Raw genomic sequence first — 26,886 nt, forward strand, 5'->3', positions numbered from 1 at the left:
TTTAAGGCTAAAAAACCAGGAGGAACTTTTTCCAGTGGAGGGAGTGAAGAGAAGGAGAGCGGAGGGAGGGAGGGAGGATGACTGGAAGGAGTAGAAAGGAAGAGGAGGAAGTGTAGTAGCTTGTTGCATGGAGTTAGAAGGGGGGGGGGGGGAAGAGAGGGGTCATAGATTTTCAGCTTTGGGATGTTTGAGGCTACATGCTGAATTCATGTCAAAGTTGTAAAGCAATAAGCAAATGTGTTTATATTTCATGTCCTATAGTTCATCTTCATGAAGGTGTGTGTGTGTGTGTGTGTGTGTGTGTGTGTGTGTGTGTGTGTGTGTGTGTGTGTGTGTGTGTGTGTGTGATAAGAGCAGTGTGGAATGTGTGACATTTCCTTGGAGTGTTCTGTCTGACTGGGTTTTGGTCACTCCAACCACTCCCCCTCTTCCAGGCATGACTTGTTTTTGTGTGTGGGCACCATTGTTCTGCTAGCCCCCATTACACTTTCACTATCTTAATGTCTGACAAAAGTAATAAAAAAAGTAATAGTCCCATTAACTCAGTGTTGTAGATTAGAGTTAAAAAAATCAGGTCTGACCTGAACCCCAAAAAATTCTGTGCAAGCCCCGAACAGAGCCTGAACTACAAAAGCAGTTTTGGGCCCGAGCCCGACCCAAACCCAAATATCTGCTTTAAATAAATAATTTCAATTTGTTTATTACAAGCTAAAGTAAACTACATTATGCATATAATACTGCAAATTATTATCAAAACTTATAAATAAACAGATTCACTCATTAATAACAGTTGGATGTATTATTGATAAAATATTTTAAATATATATACTTTTTAAATCTAACTCACCCAAGCCCCATCTACAAGAGCAGTTTTGGGCCCAATCCCGGCGGGTCTTGTCGGGTTCAGTCGGGTTCGGGCAGAAAATCAAAGCTCTACCGTACATTATACATACTGTAACAAGCTTAAAGAAGCTGTTGTGTGGGCAGTATTGGGAGAATGATGATGGTTGGGTAGGCCACCGTGGAAGACGACAATAGAAAAAACATCTATCTTTTCATATTATGCTTTGCCGTTTATTTTTCATTGTGTTGCAATCACTCTCTTTACGACAACATTTTTCACAATTTTGGACGACCGTAAAAATATTCCAGCATTTCTTAACATCAGGATTACACATTTGTATGTTACAGCCTGATATTATGAATTGATGAGTTTTAAAAACAAGGGTTTGTCGTCCAATGTTTTTTTATATATATATATATATATATATATATATATATAAATGCATCATATGAGCATGATGCCTAAATGAGCTTTTTGGACTAAGGTTTTACAGTTGTAAAGTAAAGGTCAGGGCTCTCTGGTGGATAAACTCATGTTTCTTCATTACTTCACATGTATTGCATTCCTGCACTGCAGTATCTTTGGCTGATGTACACACAGATACGAATATATCTGCCTGGCAGATAAAGGCCAGGGTCATGTATTCAGAGATGACAGTCCTGTGATTGTTTGTTATGTTCTGTTATTATATGACTAACTATGAGGAAGCTATGAGGGATGGACAGGGCAGGGAGGGAGCTCAGCTGTGCTGTTTGGTCCTTCTCCTTACAAGCTCTCAGCACTAATCTGCTCCAGATGTTGCTGTACAACCTGAATATTGTGCAGAACCTTTCCTCCTGCTGTCGCTTCTCTCTGCGCTGTACCCCACCCCCTCCTCCCTCTCCCTCCCCGAGATGCTGGGATCAGGTCAGACTTCGGGTCAGGGGGTTGCGATGATGTCATACCGGGGGGTGGGGGGGGGCATTTCAGCAACGAGCCAAATAGATGAGTCATGGGAGTTTTTGGGGCAAAAGGAGCATCAACCACAGACACGCACACTCTCCATACGGTAGTCTCTCTCTCTCTCTCACTCTCTCTCACACACACACTCTTGCAGAGGGGGGAGGGTGTGAGTCAGCAGGCAGAGGGGGGAGTCTGTGGCAGTCTGTGTCCGTATATGGGCTCTGTCAGGCTTTGTGCGCTGTGGTCTGCCGGGAATGCTGGCAGATTCCTCGCATGTTTAGTTGGTTTGTGTGTGTGTGAGAGGCATGAATCAAGGAACAACACATATACACACGTTATCAAGTGTTATATAAGTGTGAGCGAATTTATGTCATGCTTTGATTGTTGCGGACCTTTGTGTGGATCCAAGAAACAGTAAGGCACTGAAACAGCTGATGACTGTACAGGCCGGGGCAGGGTCTTGCTTTAACCCCGAAATTTAAACTTGAAATGGCAGTTTTTCACTATTTTGGACATTAGACAATAGACAAATGATTATTCAATTCTGTAGAGCTGTCAACTGTTATATTAATCACTATGGTATAAAATAAGTCTATTAATAACAGGTTAATTTTTCTGAGTAATTTCTTCAGTCAAAATGTCCAAAGTCTCTGATTTCAGCTTCTGAAATAAACTTCAGGCAGGGGCATAGCACAAACATTTTGACCCTGTACATAGGCATTGTCTGTGGGCCCCTCCCCAAATTCACAGCTATTCATTCTTGTATCTTTGTATATTCTGCCCCCTTTTTTTCCCCCACTCTGACACCTCTAGCTTTGGGAAACAGTTTTCACCATTTGACATTTTAATGGACCAAACAATTAATCGATTAATTGAGAAAATGACACAGACTAATCAACAATATAAATAATCTCTGTGACCTCTTTCGCTCCTGTTCGCGTGATGTTGTGGTCCTGTTTTGGTGTGTTTGTGCTGTGGTGGCTGACGGGCCGCTTTGTGACACACCCCTTCTTTCGCTGATGTGCATTCCTGCTGCAAGTACCAGCCTGTGGCACACATGCACACGCACCGTTCACACCCTCCTGTCAGCAAAAAAGGCAATTTATAGTTTATCAGTTTTATCTTTGTCTTCAGGCAACATTTCTCTCTTGTCCCCTCTCTCTGTTGCTCCCTGTCTCTCATGTCTCTTCCTCCTTCTTTCTTCGTCTTCCCTGTCATTCCTGAGTTGCCACTCGGTTGCTATAACGATGCAGCTAGCTCCAAAGTTCCCATGGTGATGGGTCATCCAAACAGGCCTTTGGTCTGACCCTGCTTTATCACCATGCTGGGTGTATTTTTCCAGTAGGAGCAGCTGACATGTCTTGTATTACAGTGCCGGCAGCGTGTGAGCACAGTTCGAGTAGTCCTGCATGTAGGCAAAGAACCCCTCTAATGTGAAGCACAAATGTGTTTCTGTGCCTTTTCCATGTTTTAACAGCCTTTGTTTCCTGACCGACCTGCATGAAGTTCCAACCTCCTCTACTTCCTTTTGGTTCAGACCCCCATCTGTCCTGACCTTGTCCTCAAACTCTCACTGCAGCTTTCAGACTTAAATATTTAGCCTTTTCAGTAGCCCCAGCCCCCCAGGTGCAGCCCCAGGCCAGCGCCCTTATGCAAAAACATCCAAGAAAAAAAGACTCATCCAAGACCTCATTGTTGTTGAGGTTGTGCTGCTGCTACTGACAATTATTCCAGTCTAGACAACAACAAAACAAAGTTGATAACTATGTGAGGAAGCTCTCATGTCCAAAGTCGTGTGTCATGTTTTTCTTGCAGCATCGCTCTGGTTTCATGCTCTCCTCAGCCCTTATCAGTGTTGAGAAAACTGCACACAGCTGCTGTCAGAATTGAGATTCACACGCATGTTAACAGACCAACAACTGTAACTCTGACACCCTGCAGAAGGGCTAAAGTCCCTTGAATGCCATCAGCACCTGGCCTCAGATCCTTAAAAGAACCAGAACTTTTCCTCCTTAACTACATTCTAATCACTATCAGCTGGAGAAGCACAAACACACTGCCCCACCCTTTCCTCAAAGTTGGAATTGAGGAATCATCCCTCATGATCAACTGCTGCGTGTGTGTGTGTGCGTGCGTGCGTGCGTGCGTGCGTGCGTGCGTGCGCGTGTGTGTCTCTTCCTCATGCCCGGGCTCGCTTCTGGTTGCATCACTTTCTCCTGTGTTTTCAGTCGAGCGTGTGGTTCTGTCTGAACACAGACAAATGCCTCAGGTGTCATCAAGAACAACCAGACATGTTGCTAGACGTGCTGCTGTGTCAGTCTGTTATGTTAATATGGTAAGCAAGTTAGCATCTACAATTCATTCTCCGAAACCACAACTAATACAGAGAACATTGAGGAGGATGTTGGCTGTTAAGGTGGCACATGCATGTATTGCAATTTTTAATATAGCTGTTCACACTTCTGCTCAGATGTCCCCATGTGAACATTTATATAATTCTTGCCGTATGATTCATGGGGAAATTTCCCTTGACACTCATCATGACACGCGTTCTTTCACACTTTGTCTCTATCCCTTTGGATTATCTAGAATTTGTCTGTGTTTGTCTGCCAAAGACAGTTTTACTATTTTTTTTCATGTTTGTCTTTTAACAGAATGTGTATTAGTAAAGTGGAGACACTAAAGGCAAGGTAAATTTTTTTTATCTTTTAAAAAGAGAGGCAACTCAAAGGGCTTTACGTGTTGCAAAAATAACTCAGAACAATCCTTAAGAGGACATTTAATTGCGAATCATTTTGCAATATCTGTCTAAATAATCACAATATGATGTTGTCACAATACCGTGCTGCCCTAGCCCAGTATCTGCACTGAGATCACGTAGACCACGGTTGTTTTATCTGAATTAGTATTGAGATGAATGTCATCTACCTTTATCAGTCTCAGAGCTGTGATGTGGTCTGCACCCAGATTTAAATCTGTACAAAAGGTCGTCAACATAAACCATCGTTTAGTCTCCCCAGACCAGACCACGGTGGATGATTTCTAGGTATGCACCCACTCCTCCTTAAAGACAGAGCCATACATTAGATAGCAGATAGCAGAAAGACTCTTGGGGGATTTGGAATTTGAAGCACAGATCATTACAGAGCTTCACTCCTGAAACACTGAGGTTTAAATGGAAGGTCAAAGATCCAAAAAGAGCCAGAGTCATTCCTCTTGGCGATTGCCATTTTCCCTCCTCTATTATTTCTTTATGGTTTTTAATCTGATTGTATTTTAAAGGAGAGGCTGCATCTTAACATCATCTTTGGAATTTTTCAAATGACCTTCCACCCTTTCTATACCTCGTCCTCCTTTCTTTTATTGTACAAAAACGCTGTTAAGTAAGAAGTCTGTCATCTATGATCTAGACGCCAGTTTCTTCAGGTTTTTGTGAATGTTTAAGCATGGGTGACATGACTTCAAATCCCCTCTCTCTTTCTCTGGACTCTAGACTCTAAAGCCATCGTGGATGGGAACCTGAAGCTGATCCTGGGTCTGATCTGGACCTTGATCCTGCACTACTCCATCTCCATGCCCATGTGGGATGAGGAGGAGGAGGCAGATGATGGCAGGCAGAAGACGCCCAAGCAGAGGCTGCTTGGATGGATCCAGAACAAGCTGCCCGAGCTCCCTATCACCAACTTCCACAGAGACTGGCAGACCGGTCGGGCCTTGGGTGCCCTGGTCGACAGCTGTGCTCCAGGTGAGACATCTTTGTGTTCCTGTGTCTCGGAGAAGGATTTGTGTGTATGAGCGGAGGGTGGGATCATCTTCTGTGTGTTTCAGGGGTCAGTGGAGGTGAAGGGCTAGAATGTGTGGGTGTGTGTGGTGTGCATGTGTTTCCGCCACAGCAAGGTTGTTAAATGAACACCAGCCGAGCACTAAGTGTTAGAACATCTACCTCTGAAGGTTAAGAGCTCTGATATAGCGTATTAAGAAAATACATTAGGGTTTCCCCCTAGTCGACTAGTAGCTGTTAATTCAATCCACTAGTCAACTAATTTTTTGTGTTAACAGCTGCCTGTTAAATGCTAAGAGGAAAGTGGTAATAATTCTGAATGTGACGAAACATCCTGCAAGAAGACCAGATTTCTAAAATTAATAATAATAATAAATAACTTTGCAGACTTAAAAATACAATGGATGATCTGTAAGGTTGCTTACAAATCAACAAGGTACAAACTCTCCTCCCTGCCTGAGTCCGGCATGTCTTTGTCGTCCCTGGAGTCCTGGTCAGAGCTGCTGTAAATCACATATTCCATCCCGGCTCCGTAGCAGAAAACCTCCCTTGTACTTACAAGCTCACAGTCTAGGTACAGTCAAATGGGACCGCTAACTAGTAATGATGACGAGCTGAAGGGGGATGAGGGGTAGTGCTGAACCTTTCCATTATGGCTGAATTAGGAAAGGAGACAGGAGGAGCAGGGAGATGAGGAGACAGAGGGGAGGAGGGATGTAGGTGAAGGAAAGTAAGGCAAGAAGGAGGTTTCTGTTTACATGCTCAGGATGTTTGGCATACCTGTGGATCACCAACAGCCTTGAGCCAGAGATAAGGATTCAACAAAAGCTTTAATTCCCCTCCAGCATAAGATTTCCAAAAATAACAACACCCAGACTAAAGACTCAGACACATTTTTTATTTTTTATTTTAAAATGTAGGATACGCCTGTGTGATAAGGAAGGAACAGCATAACATCCAGTGGATGAATTCAGGGGCAGACATCTTGACAAACCACAGAGACAGATGTGTGGCCCCGAACCTAATTACTGCTGCAGATTCACCTTCAAATAAAGATTAAGCATGTTTTGCGTTCTTCCTTTATCTGCTGGACGTTGTCAAGGCTGTAACTTTGGAGTCAACACATTGACAGGCTGTAACACAAGAAGCTCTCAGATTCACGTCTATGCAAATGTTTAACTATTATATACTGAATTATGATTGTGTCTGTTTTTCATAATTTTAAATTTTAGGAAACATTTTTAGGTTTACACAATCCTGTCATATTGTCATTTAAATGTCCTTATCATGATATGTTTCTACTTAAACACATTAATTGATGAGTTATTGCCCCACTGCTGCCTGTAGAAAGTCCATCTTACCTGCTTCCTTTCCTGCAGGTCTGTGTCCTGACTGGGACCAGTGGGATCAGACTAAACCAGTGGACAACGCCCGTGAGGCCATGCAGCAAGCTGACGACTGGCTGGGTATCCCACAGGTAAAATAAGTACTATTGCGATGGACCGATAAGCTTCTTGTGACATAAGAAATAACACGTTCATAAGCAACACACCCAGGAATTCTGCTATAGCCTTACTTGGTCTTGTATGGCCAAAAGCTAATGCTTGCTAATGTTAGCAAACTTGAGACTTACTGTATATTGTTGTGTAACTGAATCAGTTTGCTGACTTTGTCTTGCGTCTCTGTTCATGATACTATTACTGTGAAGCATACAAATCACATAACATCCAGTGCTGCCAACCTGGCAACTTTCTTGATAGATTGAACAACTGTATATGTGACATATCATTATTTTGGCTTGGGGATTTTTTTCATCCACCAATCACCTTGGCCCCCATGGGGCAGAATCTAATTAACATACAGTACTGGTGGATTGTCGGAGAAGAACACAGCCAAAACCTTTTATCCACTTTTGTGTTTGTCCAGAATGAAAAGCTCAACATTAAATAGAGAGGTTCACCAAACGTAGTGTCACTGCGCTGGTTGTTTTGGTCGCTCTGCTGAATATCTGACAGCAATGTGTTGGCATGATTGGCACAGTGCTGGCAGCTGGCACAGCATAGCGTGCTGACAGTTGGCTCTGTGGTCGCTGCTGTTTCCGCCTTCAGCTCTGCTTCTGCTCAGAAACTGTCTATGTCCCTTCCCCTGCCACCTTTTGTGGGTTGTTACTCAGACAATAAGGGTGTCTGTATGAGTGGCTTGCGTGTGAGTCTGTCTCAGGTACTTTCTGAGCTGAGGAAGAGGTTGGTATGTGGTTCTAATCACCAAATCACAACTCCTCAAAGTTTTGTTGAGAGTAGGCTCCATGGCAACTAAGCAAGCACAGCTTCAGACTGTACAGCTGTAGCCTCTCTTCTCTTTCATCAGCAAACATGCCACAAAAAAAAAACTGCCCTTTCATTTGGAAATTATTTCTCTCCATGTCTTAGGTGATTACCCCTGAAGAGATCGTTGACCCCAATGTGGATGAACATTCAGTCATGACCTACCTGTCCCAGTTCCCCAAGGCTAAACTGAAGCCTGGCGCACCCCTACGACCCAAACTCAACCCCAAGAAGGCCCGCGCCTATGGGCCAGGTACACACACAAACACACAAACACACACACACACACACACACACACACACACACACACACACACACACACACACACACACACACACACACACACACACACCTGCAATGAGGCTTCAACAAGGAAACAAATGTAGTTGTATTTAGCTGAGCAGCTGGATCAGTTTAGAGCAACAGGGATGATTAACTTGTAAGCTCACCCACACCTACAGTCCTGTGTGTGTGTTAGTCCAGGATCATGACATGTCATGCACAGGACATTCATTATGTACTGCGACTCCTCCTCTCTGAAGGTGTTGAGCCTATTGGTAACGTTGTGATGAAGAAGGCCGTGTTCACCGTTGAGACCATCAGTGCAGGAATGGGAGAGGTACTGGTTTACGTGGAGGACCCTGCAGGACACAGAGAGGAGGTGAGACACTGGGGACTTAAATCCTTGTGAGATACTGTCTTTGAACTGTTTTGGTCAACATGTCACACTAACATTTTGAACATTTCCTCCAGGCTAAAGTGACAGCCAACAATGACAAGAACCGCACGTACTCCGTCTTCTATATCCCTAAAGTCACAGGCATGCACAAGGTAAGTTGTTTTAGATGTTTTTGGTTCCGTTTGTGTGCATTGTCTGAGAATGGTAAGCGATCTAATTATTATGTTGTTTAAGAATCCATCTTGAAACACACACACAGACAGACACACCTAGGATGCTGCCTTGCTGCATGACATGCTCTTGTCTGTCCCCTCACATTCCCTTGCCCTTTCGTTTCACGGGTGGTGGGAGGAAAAACGTAATGAGGAAAATAGAAGAGGGATAGGAGAGTTTCAGTTTCAGTTGAAACTCAACACAGTTGCATAAGGGGCCACGTGGCCATGTAGACCATTTACAATGCAGGCCAGGGATGCTGCAAGTTGGCTTGAAAGTAACAGTACATTTACTCATCTGCTGTACTTCAATACAGTTATCATAATCATCAATAATTAAATTAAAAAGTCCCAGCCTCCAAACATTAGAGCATCTTAACGAAATACAACCTACTGTACACTGCACATAGCGACAGTAATTAAAATCTATGCCTGCTGTCTTGATTCAGCTGTACACTTGAGAAACTCCTCTAAAATACCTCTATGTTGCATGCTCTTAAAATAACTCTTAAAGAAAATTATAAAATAAATTTTAGGGGACAATATGGTGACGATAATATGTAATATTAAATAATATTATTTCGCTTTTTTTAGTGTTTCCATGCACGAAATGCAATGCAAAAATTCCTAATGATATAGTTCATAAAATTTATGATATCTGGACTTGGATGAGTCACATAAAATATATAGATGGATTAATCAATTAAAAAGCGTTTATTCTATTTTTTGCCTAGATCAACACTTTAACAGCCCATTATAAGATGATGAGCTTCCTAGCTCCTGTAGCTAGCAGTATAAGTCTCCCAACAACCCGTAATCAGATAGAAAGACATTTCAAAACTTTTATACTCATTCATTACTGCCAACAGCACAGAAAATATTGAAGACATTGTAAATTCAGAACCTTTTAATGCCTTCTGAGGCCTTTTTTAAAGACATTGACCTGCAGAGATCCTATAAATGAGAAGCGAGGGTTCACTGATTTCTTTCTGCTTTGTAGGTGACAGTATTGTTTGCAGGGCAGCACATCTCCAAGAGCCCCTTCGAGGTGGAGATTGGAATGGCTCAGGGAGACTCCAGCAAGGCCACGGCTCAGGGACCAGGCCTGGAGCCCACAGGAAACATTGCCAACAAGACCACCTACTTTGACGTCTACACAGCAGGTAATGACACAGGCAATGTGAGGTTTGGTTTCTCCGCTTACCATCAGGTTAGAAAGTCTGCATGGATGTGTTTTGTTGTGTCTTGTGACTCCTTTTATACTAAATGTCCGCTGTTTGCCTGTTTCTCTCAGGTGCTGGTGTTGGCGAGGTGGAGGTGTTGATCATGGATCCTGCCGGCAAGAAGAACACGGTGACTTGCACCATCGAGGACAAGGGCAACAGTAGCTATCGCTGCACCTACAAACCCACCCAGGAGGGCCAGCACATCATCTACGTCACCTTCGCCGGTGGTCAGATCAGCAAGAGTCCCTTCACGGTCACCGTGGGAGAGGGTAAGAGTTGTAGACTTGATTCCTTAGCAGCACTAGTCTATCACAGTATCACAGAGAAACCTTGCTTATAAGTTATTGTGTATAGGATGTTACTTGCTTACTGTTACATTCTGTGCTTTAAATTTCCCCTAACCAAAATGATATTTTCCGTGACTATTAGGACTATGTTATTTATTTGCTCACTCTGCTGGTTTTTCTTCTAATGTAATGCTTTGCTGTCTCTTCCTGCCATTGTATTGGATGCTGTGTCCTCTCTCTATCTGTCCTCCCCTCCCTTCTTCCCTTCTTCTCTTTGATAGAAGCCTGGTGGTATCTGTCCTCTCTCTGGAATGGCTTCTTCCTTCTGCTGTCATTTCCTGTTTCCTGGGATCTCTCTTGGGTACCCACTGTGTGTGTGCGGTTGCATGCATGAGTGGGTGAGCTGAGTGTCCACGTAGATACTGCACTGCGTCATCCTATAGTGTGTGTGTGTGTGTGTGTGTGTGTGTGTGTGTGTGTGTGTGACTAAGCTCGCTTTTGACTCTCCCAAATTCAAGGAAATCATCCTCCATGAATATTAATTTTGAATATAGTTGTTTTTAAACTGGAAAGAGTTTATCATTTTTTATTTTACATATAATTTGCATTTGTCTCTGTCTCGACACAAGGTCTTTATATCTAGAGTTGTTGCGGTGATGACATTTTTGCTAATATCGCGATTATATGGCAGCTAGCTACATTAGCTTTGACTTGTCACACCTATTTTTGTTTGTTTGTTGCTTTTTGTTCAGTGTTGAGTAAGTGTAGATCCGCACCTCCTGCCCGAGATGGGAAGCAAAAAAGATGGCGCTCTTATTAGCTCATTTTACACACGTGCGTGCGTGCGTGCGTGCATGCGTGCGTGCGTGTCATCTGCCTGTATACTTACTTGAAGAAATTCACAAACATGTTCTCATATTTCGATGGAAGAACACCACCATTAAGCAGCAGTTTTCTATTTGCCCAGGAAACAGATGCCTCATTTCTTCCAGCTCACTAGTGGTCTAAAGTTTACACAGTGACATAATTCCCAAAGAATATGCGCTATGACAGGCATTGTTTAAATTGTAGCTTTTGGCACAATGATTCATGTTTTCTGAGGATTAAAATAACAGATATGTGGTAGGATTGTAATTAGCTTTGCTTCTTTTAGAGATAATAACCTTTAAGTTGCATTGGGTGTGTCCAACCCAGACGACTTGTATTAAAACCACAGAATGCTTCAAAAAAGGAAATGAGAAAATATTATAACATAAATAACCAAACATTTTGGTACCACTTTTTAATAAGGCACCTTTTGTAATGGGTTTATACGTTTTAACTGTGAAACTGAGTTATTAATGGTTAATTGTTTGTAAATAGCATTGTTTCCCCTTCCTTGAAAGCGATGTCATGTAGCTTTTGCTGAACGGTGGCAACTGTGGCAACAAGTGGCACATGGGATGATGGTAAATGCTACTGATAATCAGCTCTTCTACTGCTCTAAGACAGTAGTTACCAGTGCCCAGTGGCAGCACGGTGCACATGGCCCCCCTACTCTGACTCTGATTGGCTAGTACTTGTTGCCTTCATTGGTTTTGGTTGGATGGTTAGAATGGTTATGGTGCAAATATCAGGGTACGGCAATCATTTTAGGCACTATCAGAGGAATTTCTACCAAAAATGCAGGGGATCTGACATCGGTGTGTATGCATATATGCACCCTGCTACTTCCCAGCAGCGTCCCCGTGGCCTTTTTTTTTTGCCAGGATGACAAAGTCGTTACCTGTTTATGCAGTTATAAAACAAAGTTTTATCATCAGATCTGCTCCTATATGTGTTAATAATGAATGGATTTTGGTCAACCCTTTTCTAGACATAAGTGGTCAAAGGGTCAAATTAGTCAAGGCTACCCCACCGTTGTTCTTTTAAATGGCTTATAGCTAATAAAAATATTAGTAAAAATAAAATGTATCAACCATTAATAAAGCCATTCAGTATGAACTCTTTGTGCCTTATTAGAAAGTATAGGAACTTGCTACCAATTGTGATAACCTAATAAAAAATAATTTTAACCACAAACATTAGTCTGTGTTGAGATCTGATTCAGTTTCACGTTTTTCTATTTATCCTGAAAAGAAAACTCTTCTTCTTGGTTTTAACCAAGCAGATTACGCTTCAAAAATGTGTTACAGTGGTTCAGCCAAGTATACCAGACCTGCACACATGACCTGCCAACATCAAAATAGGTTTTGATATAATGAATTATAGATTTATTATTTATCTTAGAGTGCCAAGTAGCCCACTCCCTGGAAAATATCTTGTGCTTTTGTTATTGTGGGGTTTCCTTTGCTTCCTGCAGGGCGTCTAACTGACTCAGCAGCTCCTATTTTATACACTTTTAATCAGGAGATATGAAGGATACTCCACTTCCTGTGTGAGGCTCACTTCCTTTCCTGTGGTCTCTGAATTCACTCTGCGGAATAAGATAGATGGATAAGAGGCATGGGAGGGGGGTGGAGGGTAGGAGGAAGGCGGCAAAGGACAATTGAAAAGCACCGAGAGCTTTCCAGCAACCCTTGATCCTTTTTGAAAATGATGGATGTACCGTTCAGATGGAAATTGTTTTGGTTTCATATCATTCATCCCGCACCTCATTCCTCTTCTCCCCACTGAAACCACCACTGAACTCACATGTGGTCATAATGTTGGAGTCAGAATACAGAGAGCTGCTCTCTGTGTTTGTTTTTCTCTCATTCTTTATGTGTGTCTCTCCACAGCATGTAACCCCAGCTTGTGCAGAGCTAAGGGTCGTGGGTTGCAGCCAAAGGGCCTCAGGGTGAAGGAGACTGCAGACTTTAAGGTTTACACCAAAGGAGCCGGCACCGGAGAACTCAAAGTCACCATCAAGGGACCCAGTGAGTTATATTGCAAACACTGTTTTATCGTTGCCATTTGAGTTATCTCTCTACACATCACTCTAAAAACAAAACTCTAAATATCTGGATGCTGTGTGCACCAAAGTGCAGACAAAGTTAGCTCTTAGCTGATGAACATAGTGTAGCATATAGTAGCTTCTTTATGCAAAGGTTGAATATCCTGTTAACAATTTCATTCTGCTGGTTTACACAAATATCTTCTCTACTACTGTCTAAAGACAAGAACACTTGGATTACTTATTAAGTTATTTGTGTTTTTTTTTTTTTAGTATTTGTGGCAGTTCTCAGTTGTATTGTAATGAACTAAGGTCATGTTCTACAGATGCCTGTTTGAACTAATGAGGAAAAAAAGGAAAGGGGAGAGGCAATTTTGGTGCGTGTACCCTCGCACCGGGGACACTGCACTGAGCATAAACAAAGCTTTACAGCGAGGCCCAGACATTCCTCAATTTCATCTTTAGGAGCGCATTGACCATTCACAGTCAGGCATATACTAGTTTTCAACCTAGTCTTGTTTTAATATAGCCAAAAATCACAAATTTGCTTCAAAGGGCTTTACAGTCTGTACCCATGACATCCTCTTTCCATAGACCCTCAGTTCAGATGAAGAAAAACTCCCAAAAAACCCTTTAACAGTTTAATTTATTTTAATAATACGTTGTGGTTAAAGCTTGTTGCATTGCCCCCAAGTGGTCAAAGACTAAATTATTGTAGATTTAAAGGGTAACTTTGGTATTTTTCAGCCTGGACTTTATTTTCTCATGTTTTTGTGTCAGGTTTTGAATTTGATCCAGTATTGAGAGAGTGCTGAAGGCCGCATAATGGGTTGCAGTGTAATCCTTGCAGGCAATTGAACACCGTCAAATTACGTCCATTAAAAGTGCTTGGTGCTGTGTTTACAGAGGGTCTTGAGGAGCCTTGTAAAAGGAAAGATCTCGGAGATGGTGTGTACGGATTTGAGTATTACCCCACCACACCAGGAACATACATCATCACCATTACCTGGGGCGGACAACACATCCCCCGCAGGTATAAACACTGGGATGGACACAAATACAGCAATTGAACTGCATGGACTTGTCACTGAGGCTGATCCCTCTGCTCTGTTTAGTCCCATTGAGGTCAAGATTGGCGCTGAAGCCGGCCAGCAGAAGGTGAGGGCCTGGGGTCCAGGGCTGGAGGGCGGTGTTGTTGGGAAATCTGCTGACTTTGTGGTGGAGGCCGTTGGAGACAACGTCGGTACACTGGGTAAGTAAGCCAGAGAGATGAAAGCGGTAACACACAGTAAGAATCCTGAAGTCCAAAGTTTTACCTTCTTGGACTCACCGACGGCTCTTCTAAGCTTGCTGTGTTGGTTTTTCCTCCCTGTTTAGGGTTCTCTGTGGAAGGTCCATCTCAAGCCAAAATTGAATGTGACGACAAGGGCGATGGATCCTGTGATGTGCGCTACTGGCCCACAGAGCCTGGGGAGTATGCCGTGCACGTGCTCTGCAACAACGAAGACATCCAGCATTCTCCCTTTATGGCTGAGATTGTCAACCCACCAGGCAAAGACTTCTACCCCGACAAGGTATGCAGGGACATGGACACTGGCTATTTCTTTCAGTGTAAAAATAATTTTCTTAAGATGAATGTGTGTTTGTTCCAGGTTAAGGCGCATGGTCCAGGCCTTCAAAGCAGTGGTTTGGCTGTTGGAAAGCCCACTGAGTTTACAGTCGATGCCAAGCAAGGAGGAAAAGCTCCACTGAAGATTGTTGCTCAGGTAGGGCCTGCTTCATGTTTTAAACACTTTTGACAGATCTCTTCCACTTTGGAATATTGTCTCATTTAATTCTTTTGGTTTTCCACATCTGCACAGGATGGCGAAGGTACTCCTGTGGATGTACAGGTTAAGGATAATGGCAATGGCACCTACGCCTGTACTTACACCCCACGTAAACCCGTAAAACACACTGCCATGGTCTCCTGGGGAGGAGTCAACATCCCTGACAGCCCGTTCAGGGTGAGTACACACAGAGAGTTTAAACAAAGGACATTTTATCTCAGGAAAGTCTTTTCAGCTGTTATGTTTTTGACCACAGATGAACATCGGAGCAGGCTGTCATCCAAACAAGGTGAAGGTGTCAGGACCTGGAGTTGCCAAGACCGGCCTCAAGGCCTTCGAGCCGACATACTTCACCGTTGATTGCGCAGAGGCTGGTCAAGGTAAAGCTCCATAACACTGTTGTATCCTGCACACAATAAGTCACAGCACAGTATTTTCTACCAGTGCATTACCAATGACAGAATGTTTTCTGGATCTGTAATTTTTTTGATCAATCAGAAACAGGTTGGATTTGCCAGCTGTTACTTTTTTTTAATATTGGTTCTTCTTCTTAGTAGACTCAAATGAAAATCTTTAGTGGAATGTGTTGTGCTTGTTAAAACAACCTGTAACATAAAAGAAAAGTATAAAAGTCCATACAATGGCTGAAACGATTAATGTCTTATGATGACTTTGTCTCCTGTCCTCAGGTGACATCAGCATAGGGATCAAGTGTGCCCCCGGAGTGGTGGGACCTGCAGAGGCGGACATTGACTTTGACATCATCAGGAATGACAACGATACATTCACTGTCAAGTATACTCCTCCTGGAGCAGGCAGCTACACCATCATGGTCCTGTTTGCTGACCAGGTTTGGATCTTGCGTTGTTTGTAGAAGAGTGTGCATTTGTAGGAGGAGTGTATTGTGTGTTAAAATGTGAGAGTCTGAACGCAGTATCGCTGATGTTTGTTGTTTAGGCTATTCCAATGACGCCCATCAGAATCAAAGTAGATCCCTCTCATGATGCCAGCAAAGTCAAGGCAGAGGGACCAGGACTCAGTCGCAGTGGTAAGAACACCTGTTAAGTAGGTTGTTAAATTACACACATTACACATTTTTATTTATCTTCATATTATATTTAAAGCCCCTGCATGGAACTTTCATTGTGTGTTGATTCTGGCAGCCCCTGTGGACAAAGGTGGTAGTTTTTCTACCACCTTGTGTCATTGATTTCAGGGGGATCTGACCTGGTGACAGGCATTAAGAATAACTGTATCAACATAGCTAGTCTTGTCACTGATGGTCTTATTTGTTTATGTAGTTCATATAGAGGCATCAGAAATAAGGTTTCATAACCATTTAATAACCAGTTAATTTTTATCATTATTATATTTAAATTTGCACCTGCTTCTGTCCATTTACTATAATACTATAGTGGTGATCACAGTTTTTCAATTTATTGCAATCAAGCCCAAATGGAACAAAAGAAAAACCAAAAAGCGTATTTCCTATGAGAATTATCATTTAGCAGGCATTGGATGCTTAAAAAAAAACATTCAAAGCTTTTATAAAATAGAAATTAATATAAAAATGTTGCGATTTAATACTTCATTTTTGTCCTGACCCTCAACATAGTAATTATTTTCTCTCGCTCTCGCTCTCGCTCTCTCTCTCTCTCTCTCTCTATCTCTGTGTGTCAGGTGTTGAATTGAACAAGCCTACTCATTTCACTGTGAGCACTAAAGGAGCAGGAAAGGCAAACCTGGACTGCAACTTCAGTGGCCCAACCAAAGGAGAGGCTGTCAAGGACTTTGAAATCATCAACAACCACGACAACACACACACTGTAAAATACACACCTGTGCAGCAGGTGAGATGGGAGAATCACAGCCTCTGTAGCTACCTTCTGAGTGTTACTGTCTTTTCCATAAGTCTGTCTGCACACATATTTAAAGAATATTTTACTCTCTACTTGTTTAAATTCTGCGGAGGCGTTGTAATTCTGCGGGCGCAGATTGCATGGGGGCCTGCAGCAACAGCATTATTCTGTCTACCCTTTCCAGCATAATAATTTGTGTGATCACATCTACGTCACTCCCCTTCCTGCCCCAGGGTCCTCTTGGAGTTGCCGTGACCTACGGTGGAGATCACATTCCTAAGAGTCCCTTCAACGTTGCTGTGGCACCCACACTGGACCTCAGCAAGGTCAACGTCACAGGCCTGGGAGACAGTACGTACTTTCCTGTCGTCGCTCTTGTACCTCCATACCTTTTGATTTCAACCCTCATGTAGCATCATTTTGTGTTAAACATTCATTCATAACCAGAGCTTGTCATTTTTTGATTCTGTTTGTAATACGGAGTGTGAAAATGATCTGTTGTTACTCTTGACCTAAAGCATTTCTCTTGTATGTATGGAAGCTCATTGCTGCCAGGAAGAGAAAAAGATAGATGAAAAGTTATGCATGATTGATAATAATAATTGAGATTTTAAAATGAAATTAAACAAGAAGTCATTATATTTAGATTTTTCATAATTTAAGCTAAATCTAAATTCTGACTTCATACCTTCAGGATTTTGATTACTAAGTAAAATAATTGACATTTGAGTAAAATACTATGTATTTTTGTCTTTTCATAATTTCTTCTCATTGTTGCCCATATGAAACACCTTGTCAGTTTGTTTTCAGATCTACAGTGCTCTCTTTGTTCTGTGTGTAATCGTAGAGATGACTGTAGGCAAAGACCAGGAAGTGACTGTCAAATCAAAGGGTGCTGGCGGTCAGGGCAAGGTCGCTGCCAAGGTGACAGGACCAGCAGGGAAGCCAGTGACCAGCAAGGTTTATGATTTGGATTAATTTTCTTCTGCAGAAAATGTAAATATTTGATATGTATTTTATTATGTACTATTAAAATCCTGCTATTAAAATATGTTCATATTTCTTGTTCCAGGTTGAGCCAGGGCTAAGTCCAGAGACCAGTCAGGTCAAGTTTATCCCCCGGGAGGTGGGGCCATACCAGGTTGATCTCACCTATGATGGAGTGCCAATCCCTGGATCACCCTTCACCCCCACAGCTTACCCTACCTCAGATCCCTCCAAGGTTTGTTACAGTTACTTACAGACTGTATACACATCTATGGAAAGAATAGAATATGTAAAATATTTTTGTTACCGACACACTTGTAATCATTTATCTCTCTCCTTCCTCCCTCCTTATCAGGTACGCTGCTCTGGCCCAGGCTTGGAGCGTGCCAAGGTTGGGGAGAAAGGGGAGTTCATTGTGGACTGTACCAACGCCGGCCCGGCTGACCTGACCATCGAGATCATCTCGGACAGTGGCACCGAGGCCGAGGTTCACATCCAGGACAACGGAGACGGGACCTACACCATCACCTACATCCCTCTCTACCCTGGCTCGTACACTCTCACCATCCGCTACGGTGGCCAGGATGTGCCCAACTTCCCTGCTCGGCTCAACGTGGAGCCTGCGGTTGACGCGAGTGGAGTCCGTGTGTTTGGACCAGGAGTGGAGGGCAAAGGTAAAATAACCTGCTATAGATGTGCTTTTATGTTCACAAAATTGTTATTTAGTGTTTTGGACACTATATTTAATGAATTTAGATCTATGAAAATGTTGCTTTATTCATTCTCCATATCTTGCAAGTTTTATATGACGTAATTAGGGATGCATCAATTCGATCCACTGGATTGGCATTAAGGTCAATCTTAATTTAACAGGTCTGTCTTAAGCAGACAGGTATCAGCCAGATGATATACAATTTCTTGTCATTGTAACACCGCAACCCCTGACCTCATGTTACCCTACATAAAAATTCTTAGTTACTGAGTTCCACATGATGTGGTGTGCAGATTTTACACTGGTATTGGATTGGTGCATCCCTAAAAGGGTAATCTAAGCCTGTACAAGCTTTTCAACGACATGCTGCATGTCCCCTGTCCTGTGTTTTTAGGTGTTTTCCGCGAGGCGACCACAGACTTCACTGTGGACGCCCGTGCTCTCACACAGGCCGGAGGTGACCACATCAAAACCCTCATCAGCAACCCGTCTGGCAGCCGCACAGACGCTCTGATCACCGACCTCGGAGATGGAACCTACAACGTAGAGTACACTCCTTATGAGGAAGGCAAGTTCACAAATTTTAGTTTGTGCAGCATTTGTAGGTTTGTTATCAGATTCTCCCATACATGAGTTTGAAGTGGTCTTAAATTGTGTGTATGCTTCAGGCCCACACAGTGTGGAAGTTTGCTATGATGGCTCTCCAGTACCTAAAAGTCCATTCCGCATTGCCGTTACCGAAGGCTGTGATCCAGCTCGTGTCCGCGTGCATGGTCCTGGCCTGAAAGGTGGCATCACCAACAAGCCCAACAAGTTCACCGTGGAAACCCGGTAAAGGAGAGAGAATATTGACTGGAAGGTGGAAAACGCTAATTTTACTTAAGTGTTTCCTGCTTGTATGTCTAACATCCATCCTCCCTCCTGCAGAGGAGCAGGTACTGGTGGTCTTGGTCTGGCAATGGAGGGTCCGTCAGAGGCCAAAATGTCCTGCACTGATAACAAGGATGGCAGCTGCAGTGTCGAGTACGTCCCATACGAGCCTGGCACATACAACCTCAACATCACCTACGGAGGGCAGCCCATCAAAGGTATAAATAATCAATGTAAAAAAAAATACATAATTGTCATGATGTATTCTGTATTATTTAAAAAGAATTTTAAGGTCCAGTGTGTAACATTTAGGAATATAATATAATATAATATAATATTCATTAGTGTAGAATCACCTGTAAATATGAATTATTGGATTTTTGTTACCTTGGAATGAGCCGTTTTTATCTACAGAGGAAGCTGGCTACAGAGTCTGCATCTTGAATCTCCATGTTTCTACAGTAGCCCAGAGTAGTAGCAGTAGCTCTCAATACGGGTATTTGCATTTTTCATGCATTTTGCTGCCACCGTAGTTTCTCTTTCGCACTTGGAAGTAGATGGTGAAATGAGGGAGTTGCAATCTGCAAATACACCACTAGATGCCACTAAATCTTACATAATAGTCTTTACAGGTTCATGTGAGAGGAAAAAGTAGAGGTGGAGTTTTCCATATGATAAAATGTTTAACATTTTGACTTGCTAAACTGCTAGGGCACTTTAGAATACATTTTTAAAAAACTTTTCTGATGTTTTGTCTGCGCAGGTAGTCCATTCTCGGTGCCAGTCAGTGACACAGTTGACAGCACCAAGGTGAAGTGCCAGGGTCCAGGCCTGGGCAACAATGTCAGGGCCAACATTCCTCAGGCATTCACAGTGGACGCCTCCAAAGCTGGTGTGGCCCCACTGCAGGTCCGGGTACAAGGACCCAAAGGTATGTGTCTGTTTAAATTAGAACCCAACCAATAGGGTTTTTTTGAGACTGATTTTAGAGGGGAAACATTTACCGATTACCCATATTGTGGCTGATATAGTGAGTTTTTGTACTGGAATGAGACTCTAAACAAATAACTTTATTAAATATTTAAATTAAATATCATTTAACATGATAAATAACTTAACATATTGGCTACATTGTCAACTGATCCTAGAAATAAACACTAAGAAAATAATAAAATAAAATAAAATAAATATGTAAACATCTGTACTGTAAAAAACGACATGCCTTTCTGCATTCTTTATACTGCTACCATGCCAATATGTCTGTGATAGACCAATAACCGATATATTGGGCTCTACTTCTAATGTTTCTGATCAATTCACAAATTAAATCTTGTGTTTTGTAATATACAAAAAGAAAGCTAAGCAAGAATTTTAACACTTATTTAACATCTTTCTGTTTCTACCTGTGTTTGTGTGTATTTGTTTAGGTGTGGTGGAGCCTGTGGAAGTGGTGGATAACGGTGACCAGACTCACACAGTCAACTATGTTCCCACCAGAGAGGGACCCTATTCCATTAATGTGTTGTATGCCGATGAGGAGATCCCACGCAGGTAACACACAAAGGCACACGTCAACATTTTCTAGCATCTGAACATTTTCTCCTCTTCAGTTTCTCTGTTCATACAGCTCCTCTACTCTCCCTCTGTCAGCCCCTACAAGGTGAAGGTGCTCCCCACCCACGATGCCAGCAAGGTGCGTGCCAGCGGACCCGGCCTTAACACCACTGGGGTGCCCGCCTCCCTGCCCGTCGAGTTTACCATTGACGCCAAAGACGCAGGCGAGGGACTGCTGGCAGTGCAGATCACAGTGAGTGCTCGCCTGTGATGCTCATGATAGAGTTTTATTATTTTGGTAACTGTCAAACTTTGGTAATTCTCCACCCCCCCTACAGGACCCAGAAGGGAAGCCTAAGAAGGCAAACATCCGTGACAACCATGATGGGACCTACCTGGTGTCCTATGTGCCAGACATGACTGGCAGATACACCATCCTCATTAAGTACGGAGGGGATGAGATCCCATACTCACCCTACCGTATTAGGGCCGTGCCCTCCGGAGACGCCAGCAAGTGCACTGTCACAGGTATGTAAAGGAGTGTTTGTTCTTGAATGGTGGGGATAAACCTTACTTATACAATTTGGTTTTACATTGAAGAGTTAGCAATACTTGGACTTTTATACAATTTGTTTAATTCAAAATCCATTGTATTGCTGGTCAATTTTATGCTGTCATCTCTGTACCATTGGATTGACAGTCTTTCTGCACCCAGATGTTTCATGTTGATGTGTCATGTTGACCACATTTTATGGTTCTGCAATTCTGCAAATCTGCTGTATGTCCATTAAATATGAAGCTGCAGCCGGGAGACGATTATCTTAGCTTAGCATAAGCTAACTATCAAGGGGAAACAGCTGACCATTAGCGTCTTTACGCTAAGCTAAGCTAAGCACTGCCGGCTCTGGCTTTATATGTAGAAACAGACATGAGAGTGTTATCTATCTTCTGAAACAATTCCTTTTAAAATGAACAGAGACTTATTCCCTGTTTGTTTGTTTGTTTGTTTATTTTTTATTTATTTATCTATTTTTATTAGGAAAAAATTAAAACTAATGTTCAGTTCTAATTATAATTCTTAAAGATAAATTGTATTCCCAAACTGTGATGTGTTATCACAAACAATACTCTCCCATAATAAAATAACTTTAATTATAGTAAGACTTCCTCAGAGGAGTGTGATAAAATACGGTCTCAGCCATTTAGGATTTCATCTCTCGGCGTACCTGCTGCTCACATTGTTATGTTGTGTTCCTCACGCTGTGCTCCTCATTGACACTCCCCCTCACCCAAGTCCCTGCTTTACACACACACACACACACACACACACACACACACACACACACACACACACACACACACACACCACCACCCTTCCCCTCGCTTCACACTCCACCATCACCATTTGTTTTCATCCAAGTGTTCGGAGCACAGTTATTGCCTCCCACCACCCCCACCCCCACCTGACTGTCTTTTATTTGTCACTTTTGTTTTTCTCGCTCCCCTGCTTCTCACCGTTCCTATTTTCAGTCTCAATCGGCGGTCACGGTTTAGGTAAGCCCACTAAACAAATCTAGAGGAACTACTCTACCTTTTCTTTCCTTTCTATCAGCATGGAGGATAGTGGCACCAGCTTTCTATAGGATATTCTCTCTATCTATCGCTCTCTATGTCTGTCTCTCTCTCTCTCTCTCTCTCTCTCTCTCTCTCTCTCTCTCTCTCTCTCTCTCTCTCTCTCTCTGGACATTGGACAAACTAATGGACTAACAGAGTAGGTAGGATGGCATGGTGGAAATGGCTAATCTAGCTTTCAGTTCTACATGGAAACTGTATGATGATAACATATGAGTCATTGGTAACAACATACAGTAGATGGAAATAACATGACTAGATCTCATCATACTTTAACCTGGTCTCATGGTTGTGGAATGTGCATGCTGAATATTGACATAAATATGATATGTATAATATAGTAATAAAATAACTATAATAATAAATATAATAATAATAATAATGAATAAACATCTGACCTCTGACCATTTCTTCCCAACTTTTAAGGTGCCGGTGTTGGCCCAACAATCCAGATTGGCGAACAGACAGTCATCACTGTGGACGCCAAGGCTGCCGGGAAAGGCAAAGTGACATGCAGTGTGTGCACGCCTGAGGGGGCGGAGCTCGACGTGGACGTTGTTGAAAATGAGGATGGCACGTTTGACATCTTCTACACGGCCCCGCAGCCCGGCGAGTATGTCATCTGCGTCCGCTTTGGAGGGGAGCACATTCCTAACAGTCCCTTCCAAGTCACGGTGAGTGATGTGCATTTAACCTTTACTGGCTATAAAGCTTTTAAGCTTTCTAAAAACTGTTGGTAAAAAAGGTTCAGTCTCATTCAAAGCAACCACAGACAAGCAGAGAGCAATTATAAAGAATGGTCTTGATGTTAAAGAGAGGCTAGGATATAACCACACATTCTTTGGTGTGTAGACGAACTGAAAAAGTACCAAGGCAATATAGGGTAGAAAATATCTTAAATTTGTCCTTTTTTGTTGTTGTATTGTTATTCCCTATTTATCTTAATTTATTTCGGTTTGTTAAGGAAAGCCTTAAGTGTGTTAACTTTCCAGTACCCTTGTTCAGTTTTGCCAGCTTAGTGACTTTTCAGACTGTTTTTAGGAAATCTCTAAAAAGACAGTTATTTTTCCCCATTGGAAGCTATCATATTCACTACTACTTGAAAATTCTAAATGCTAGGTGTGTTTTAATGTCCGTAAACAGTAAGCAACCAAAACTAAATGTGGAAAGGAAGGCACTATCTCAGGGGGATCACAGACTAATAAAAGTTAATTCAGATGTCAATATACTCCTCAAAACTTTTTCTTCTACAGCTCAGAGGGAAATTGTCTCTCTTTTTAAGTGCATTAAAGTAAGGTTCTGATTTCTCAGTGGCTTAATGGACAGAATCAGCAACACAGTATAAAACAGTATCATCTGCATATAGATGAATTTTTTAAATATTATTATTTTAATATTGAACAACTACATCTGGATCAAAGGCAAGTCTTAAGTCTTTAAGGGCAAGTCCAGCAGCTAAGATCATAGATTAGATTAGAAAATATTTATTATAAATTTCTCAGGCCACACGCTATAAAAGCTGATTAATGTTGACTTAGGATGCAGTGCTTTCAGCTGGGTAGTGACCAGTGATTCTAGGATTTTGACAGGCAGGATAACTTGGATGTATTATGATAACAAACACAGCAACCAACCCACACCTAGCTCTGTTTGTGTGTGGTGTAAAGGTGTGAGTGAGAGATGCTGCATGAACCAAAGATCCTTGACACTGTTTCTCCCTACAGAAGCTTCATGATAGGGTCCTGGTGGCGCAAGACATTTTCTAAATCACTCTGACTGCTGTTTTATTCCCATCCAATCCCTTCCATCTTTTTTTACCCTCTCCATCCCCTACACCACCCCTACCCACCACCTCCCACCCCCCCTTCAGGCACTGGAAGGAGCTCCATCAGACCAGCTCATGCAGCAGAGCCAAATGCCCCAGTACTACGCACAACAGCCCTGGGTACCTAAAACCTCTGCCTCCAGCCTCTCTTATCCCTCAAATCTTTGTTCCTCTATTACCCCCTTCCTCTTCCCCTTTCTCTCATCTAAATCATCATACACAGCCTCCCTTCATCAGCCTGCGTCAGTGTCTGCTGTCTCCCATTGCAGGTGTTTCATCTCTAAGGGTGCTTTTCTCTCATTTCACTCCCTCCACCTCATAAACAGGACTCCTTAAAACACATGGACAGTGCAACAGAGCTGCACAATATAAAAAAGGCACATTAATATTCCTCACTTGAGTGTTGCAAAATATATGCACATGTGTAGTATTTATTCAGCAACATAGCAATTTGGAAGTAAAATATTTAATATAACTCATTGTGCAGTGCATCTGTTCAGCAGTGCTCCATGTCAACTCGCTTGGGAGACAAAAGCAGCCATTTTGAGAATCATCAATGTGTGAATGTCAGCCGCTCCACATTTTACAAAATGGCTAACTTCTTTATTCTCCCTCGCAGTGTTTTTGTCTTCATCTCATTCTCTCTCACAGTTTGTGTCGGTGTCATCATCCTGACCATGATCACCATTGTCATCTCCATTGTCAGTCACATCATTTCATGATTGTCTCATCCCGTTTTGTTTGTTGGTGTTTGGAAGCTTTTACCCCTCTGTCCTGCACTGTTGACTGTGACATACACTGTTACTGTGACCAAACCCGTCACCGCAACCTCTTCACAGACAATGTATCTGACCTCTGACCTCTGTCTCCCAGGCAACAGACAGACCTATGGGAATGAACGGTCTTGACGTGGCAGGGCTGAGACCGTTTGACCTGGTCATCCCGTTCACCATCCAGAAGGGAGAGATCACAGGTGAGTCTGCACTATAACAAGGTCTTCAAAGTTTATATCTTAAAAAATAATCTAAACTTTAAAAGTAACAATTTTATTTCTTCACAGAAATGAACAAAATGCTGAGTTATAGGTCTATTGCCTATATTTTTTAAGTTCTTTTACACCCCTCAAAAAACACCCCCTGTAAATCTTAGGCGATCCCTAGTGGGGTCCCCAGCCCCCAGGTTGGGAACCTACAGCCTATTCAGTGCTTTTGAAACTAACAGCAGTATTTTAAATCAATTATTTGACTGACTGTATGTTTCTGCCCTCTGCTGAAGGTGAGGTCCGAATGCCATCAGGCAAGGTGGCCAAGCCTGACATCACAGATAACAAGGACGGCACCGTTACTGTCAAGTATGCCCCCACTGAGGCCGGCCTGCATGAGATGGACATCAAATACGACGGCATTCACATCCCTGGTAGAACTTAGCCTCTGAAGTGTTTGCAGAAATACAAGAGAAACTTGCATGAAAAGTGCATGAAAGTCATTCCTCTACGTCTCTCTGTTGTCATTCACAGGAAGCCCCTTACAGTTCTATGTGGACTACATGAACAGTGGTAATGTCAGTGCCTATGGCCCTGGCCTCATCCATGGTACTGTCAACAAGCCTTCTGTCTTCACTGTTAACACTAAAGATGCTGGAGAGGGTATGTAGCAGTCAAATGGCATTATACACCTGACTGTACATTTCTACACAGGCTGCTGCAGACTGAGTCCATGGAGACGCACATACTGTGTCATCTCTAACTCGAATAAGTCATGCCTGCAGCAATAACTTGCATTCATTTTACACAGCATTTAATTTTTGCAGTAACACCAGCTCGCTCAAACTTTAACACCACCACCAACTGATGAGAAAGAAAGCAGAATGCTAAAATTAACAATGAAAGACAAACATAGTCACACAGAACACCATCTGTTGGTATCATGTTCTTGTAGGTGGTCTGTCTCTGGCCATCGAGGGTCCATCCAAGGCGGACATCAGCTGTGTGGACAACCAGGATGGGACCTGCACTGTGTCCTACCTGCCCGTCCTGCCAGGAGACTACAGCATTCTGGTCAAATACAATGACAAACACATCCCAGGCAGCCCCTTCTCTGCCAGGATTACTGGTAATATCATCTATTCTCAAGTCCTTAAATGTTATTTATATATATATATATATATATATATATATGAAATTTACTGCCACTAGATTTTTGAACTACAGACCAATACAATGGGTGCTACGGCTGACCAGGCTCCATTAACAAAACCGGTAATTTTACCTTGTAGATAATCGTAAAACACATTTCAAACGGAGAGAAACAAACTAAAACCTTTTTTAATTCAGAGTTTGATGAGAAAATAGCTATTAAACAGGCTGCGATGTCTGCCATATAACATTGGCTAATCCTTGGGAACAAATG

The 26,886-nt window shown here is 42.5% G+C and overlaps 1 protein-coding gene across 3 annotated transcripts in view; it reads left to right on the top strand.

Moving 5' to 3' along the window:
- The window catches only part of flna (filamin A, alpha (actin binding protein 280)), a 50,402-nt gene that overhangs the window by 15,175 nt on the left and 8,341 nt on the right, over positions 1 to 26,886 (top strand). Inside the window, exons 3-37 of one of the 3 annotated variants that reach the window (XM_051426333.1) lie at positions 5,280 to 5,531; positions 6,947 to 7,044; positions 7,997 to 8,144; positions 8,435 to 8,553; positions 8,646 to 8,723; positions 9,784 to 9,946; positions 10,078 to 10,278; positions 13,056 to 13,193; positions 14,117 to 14,243; positions 14,326 to 14,462; positions 14,588 to 14,784; positions 14,863 to 14,976; positions 15,073 to 15,216; positions 15,296 to 15,419; positions 15,729 to 15,889; positions 15,997 to 16,087; positions 16,720 to 16,889; positions 17,132 to 17,249; positions 17,746 to 17,858; positions 17,971 to 18,120; positions 18,241 to 18,559; positions 18,992 to 19,165; positions 19,266 to 19,428; positions 19,525 to 19,685; positions 20,231 to 20,398; positions 20,895 to 21,018; positions 21,118 to 21,274; positions 21,360 to 21,549; positions 22,552 to 22,575; positions 23,080 to 23,327; positions 24,524 to 24,598; positions 25,352 to 25,451; positions 25,754 to 25,894; positions 25,995 to 26,123; positions 26,416 to 26,589. In XM_051426333.1, the coding sequence (XP_051282293.1) occupies positions 5,280 to 5,531; positions 6,947 to 7,044; positions 7,997 to 8,144; positions 8,435 to 8,553; positions 8,646 to 8,723; positions 9,784 to 9,946; positions 10,078 to 10,278; positions 13,056 to 13,193; positions 14,117 to 14,243; positions 14,326 to 14,462; positions 14,588 to 14,784; positions 14,863 to 14,976; positions 15,073 to 15,216; positions 15,296 to 15,419; positions 15,729 to 15,889; positions 15,997 to 16,087; positions 16,720 to 16,889; positions 17,132 to 17,249; positions 17,746 to 17,858; positions 17,971 to 18,120; positions 18,241 to 18,559; positions 18,992 to 19,165; positions 19,266 to 19,428; positions 19,525 to 19,685; positions 20,231 to 20,398; positions 20,895 to 21,018; positions 21,118 to 21,274; positions 21,360 to 21,549; positions 22,552 to 22,575; positions 23,080 to 23,327; positions 24,524 to 24,598; positions 25,352 to 25,451; positions 25,754 to 25,894; positions 25,995 to 26,123; positions 26,416 to 26,589 (5,190 nt within the window). The remainder of the gene's footprint in view (positions 1 to 5,279; positions 5,532 to 6,946; positions 7,045 to 7,996; positions 8,145 to 8,434; positions 8,554 to 8,645; positions 8,724 to 9,783; positions 9,947 to 10,077; positions 10,279 to 13,055; positions 13,194 to 14,116; positions 14,244 to 14,325; positions 14,463 to 14,587; positions 14,785 to 14,862; positions 14,977 to 15,072; positions 15,217 to 15,295; positions 15,420 to 15,728; positions 15,890 to 15,996; positions 16,088 to 16,719; positions 16,890 to 17,131; positions 17,250 to 17,745; positions 17,859 to 17,970; positions 18,121 to 18,240; positions 18,560 to 18,991; positions 19,166 to 19,265; positions 19,429 to 19,524; positions 19,686 to 20,230; positions 20,399 to 20,894; positions 21,019 to 21,117; positions 21,275 to 21,359; positions 21,550 to 22,551; positions 22,576 to 23,079; positions 23,328 to 24,523; positions 24,599 to 25,351; positions 25,452 to 25,753; positions 25,895 to 25,994; positions 26,124 to 26,415; positions 26,590 to 26,886) is intronic. The other 2 variants (XM_051426335.1, XM_051426334.1) reach the window with 2 other exon arrangements.

Source organism: Dicentrarchus labrax, unplaced genomic scaffold, assembly GCF_905237075.1.
Source record: "Dicentrarchus labrax unplaced genomic scaffold, dlabrax2021, whole genome shotgun sequence".
Lineage (NCBI taxonomy): Eukaryota > Metazoa > Chordata > Actinopteri > Moronidae > Dicentrarchus > Dicentrarchus labrax.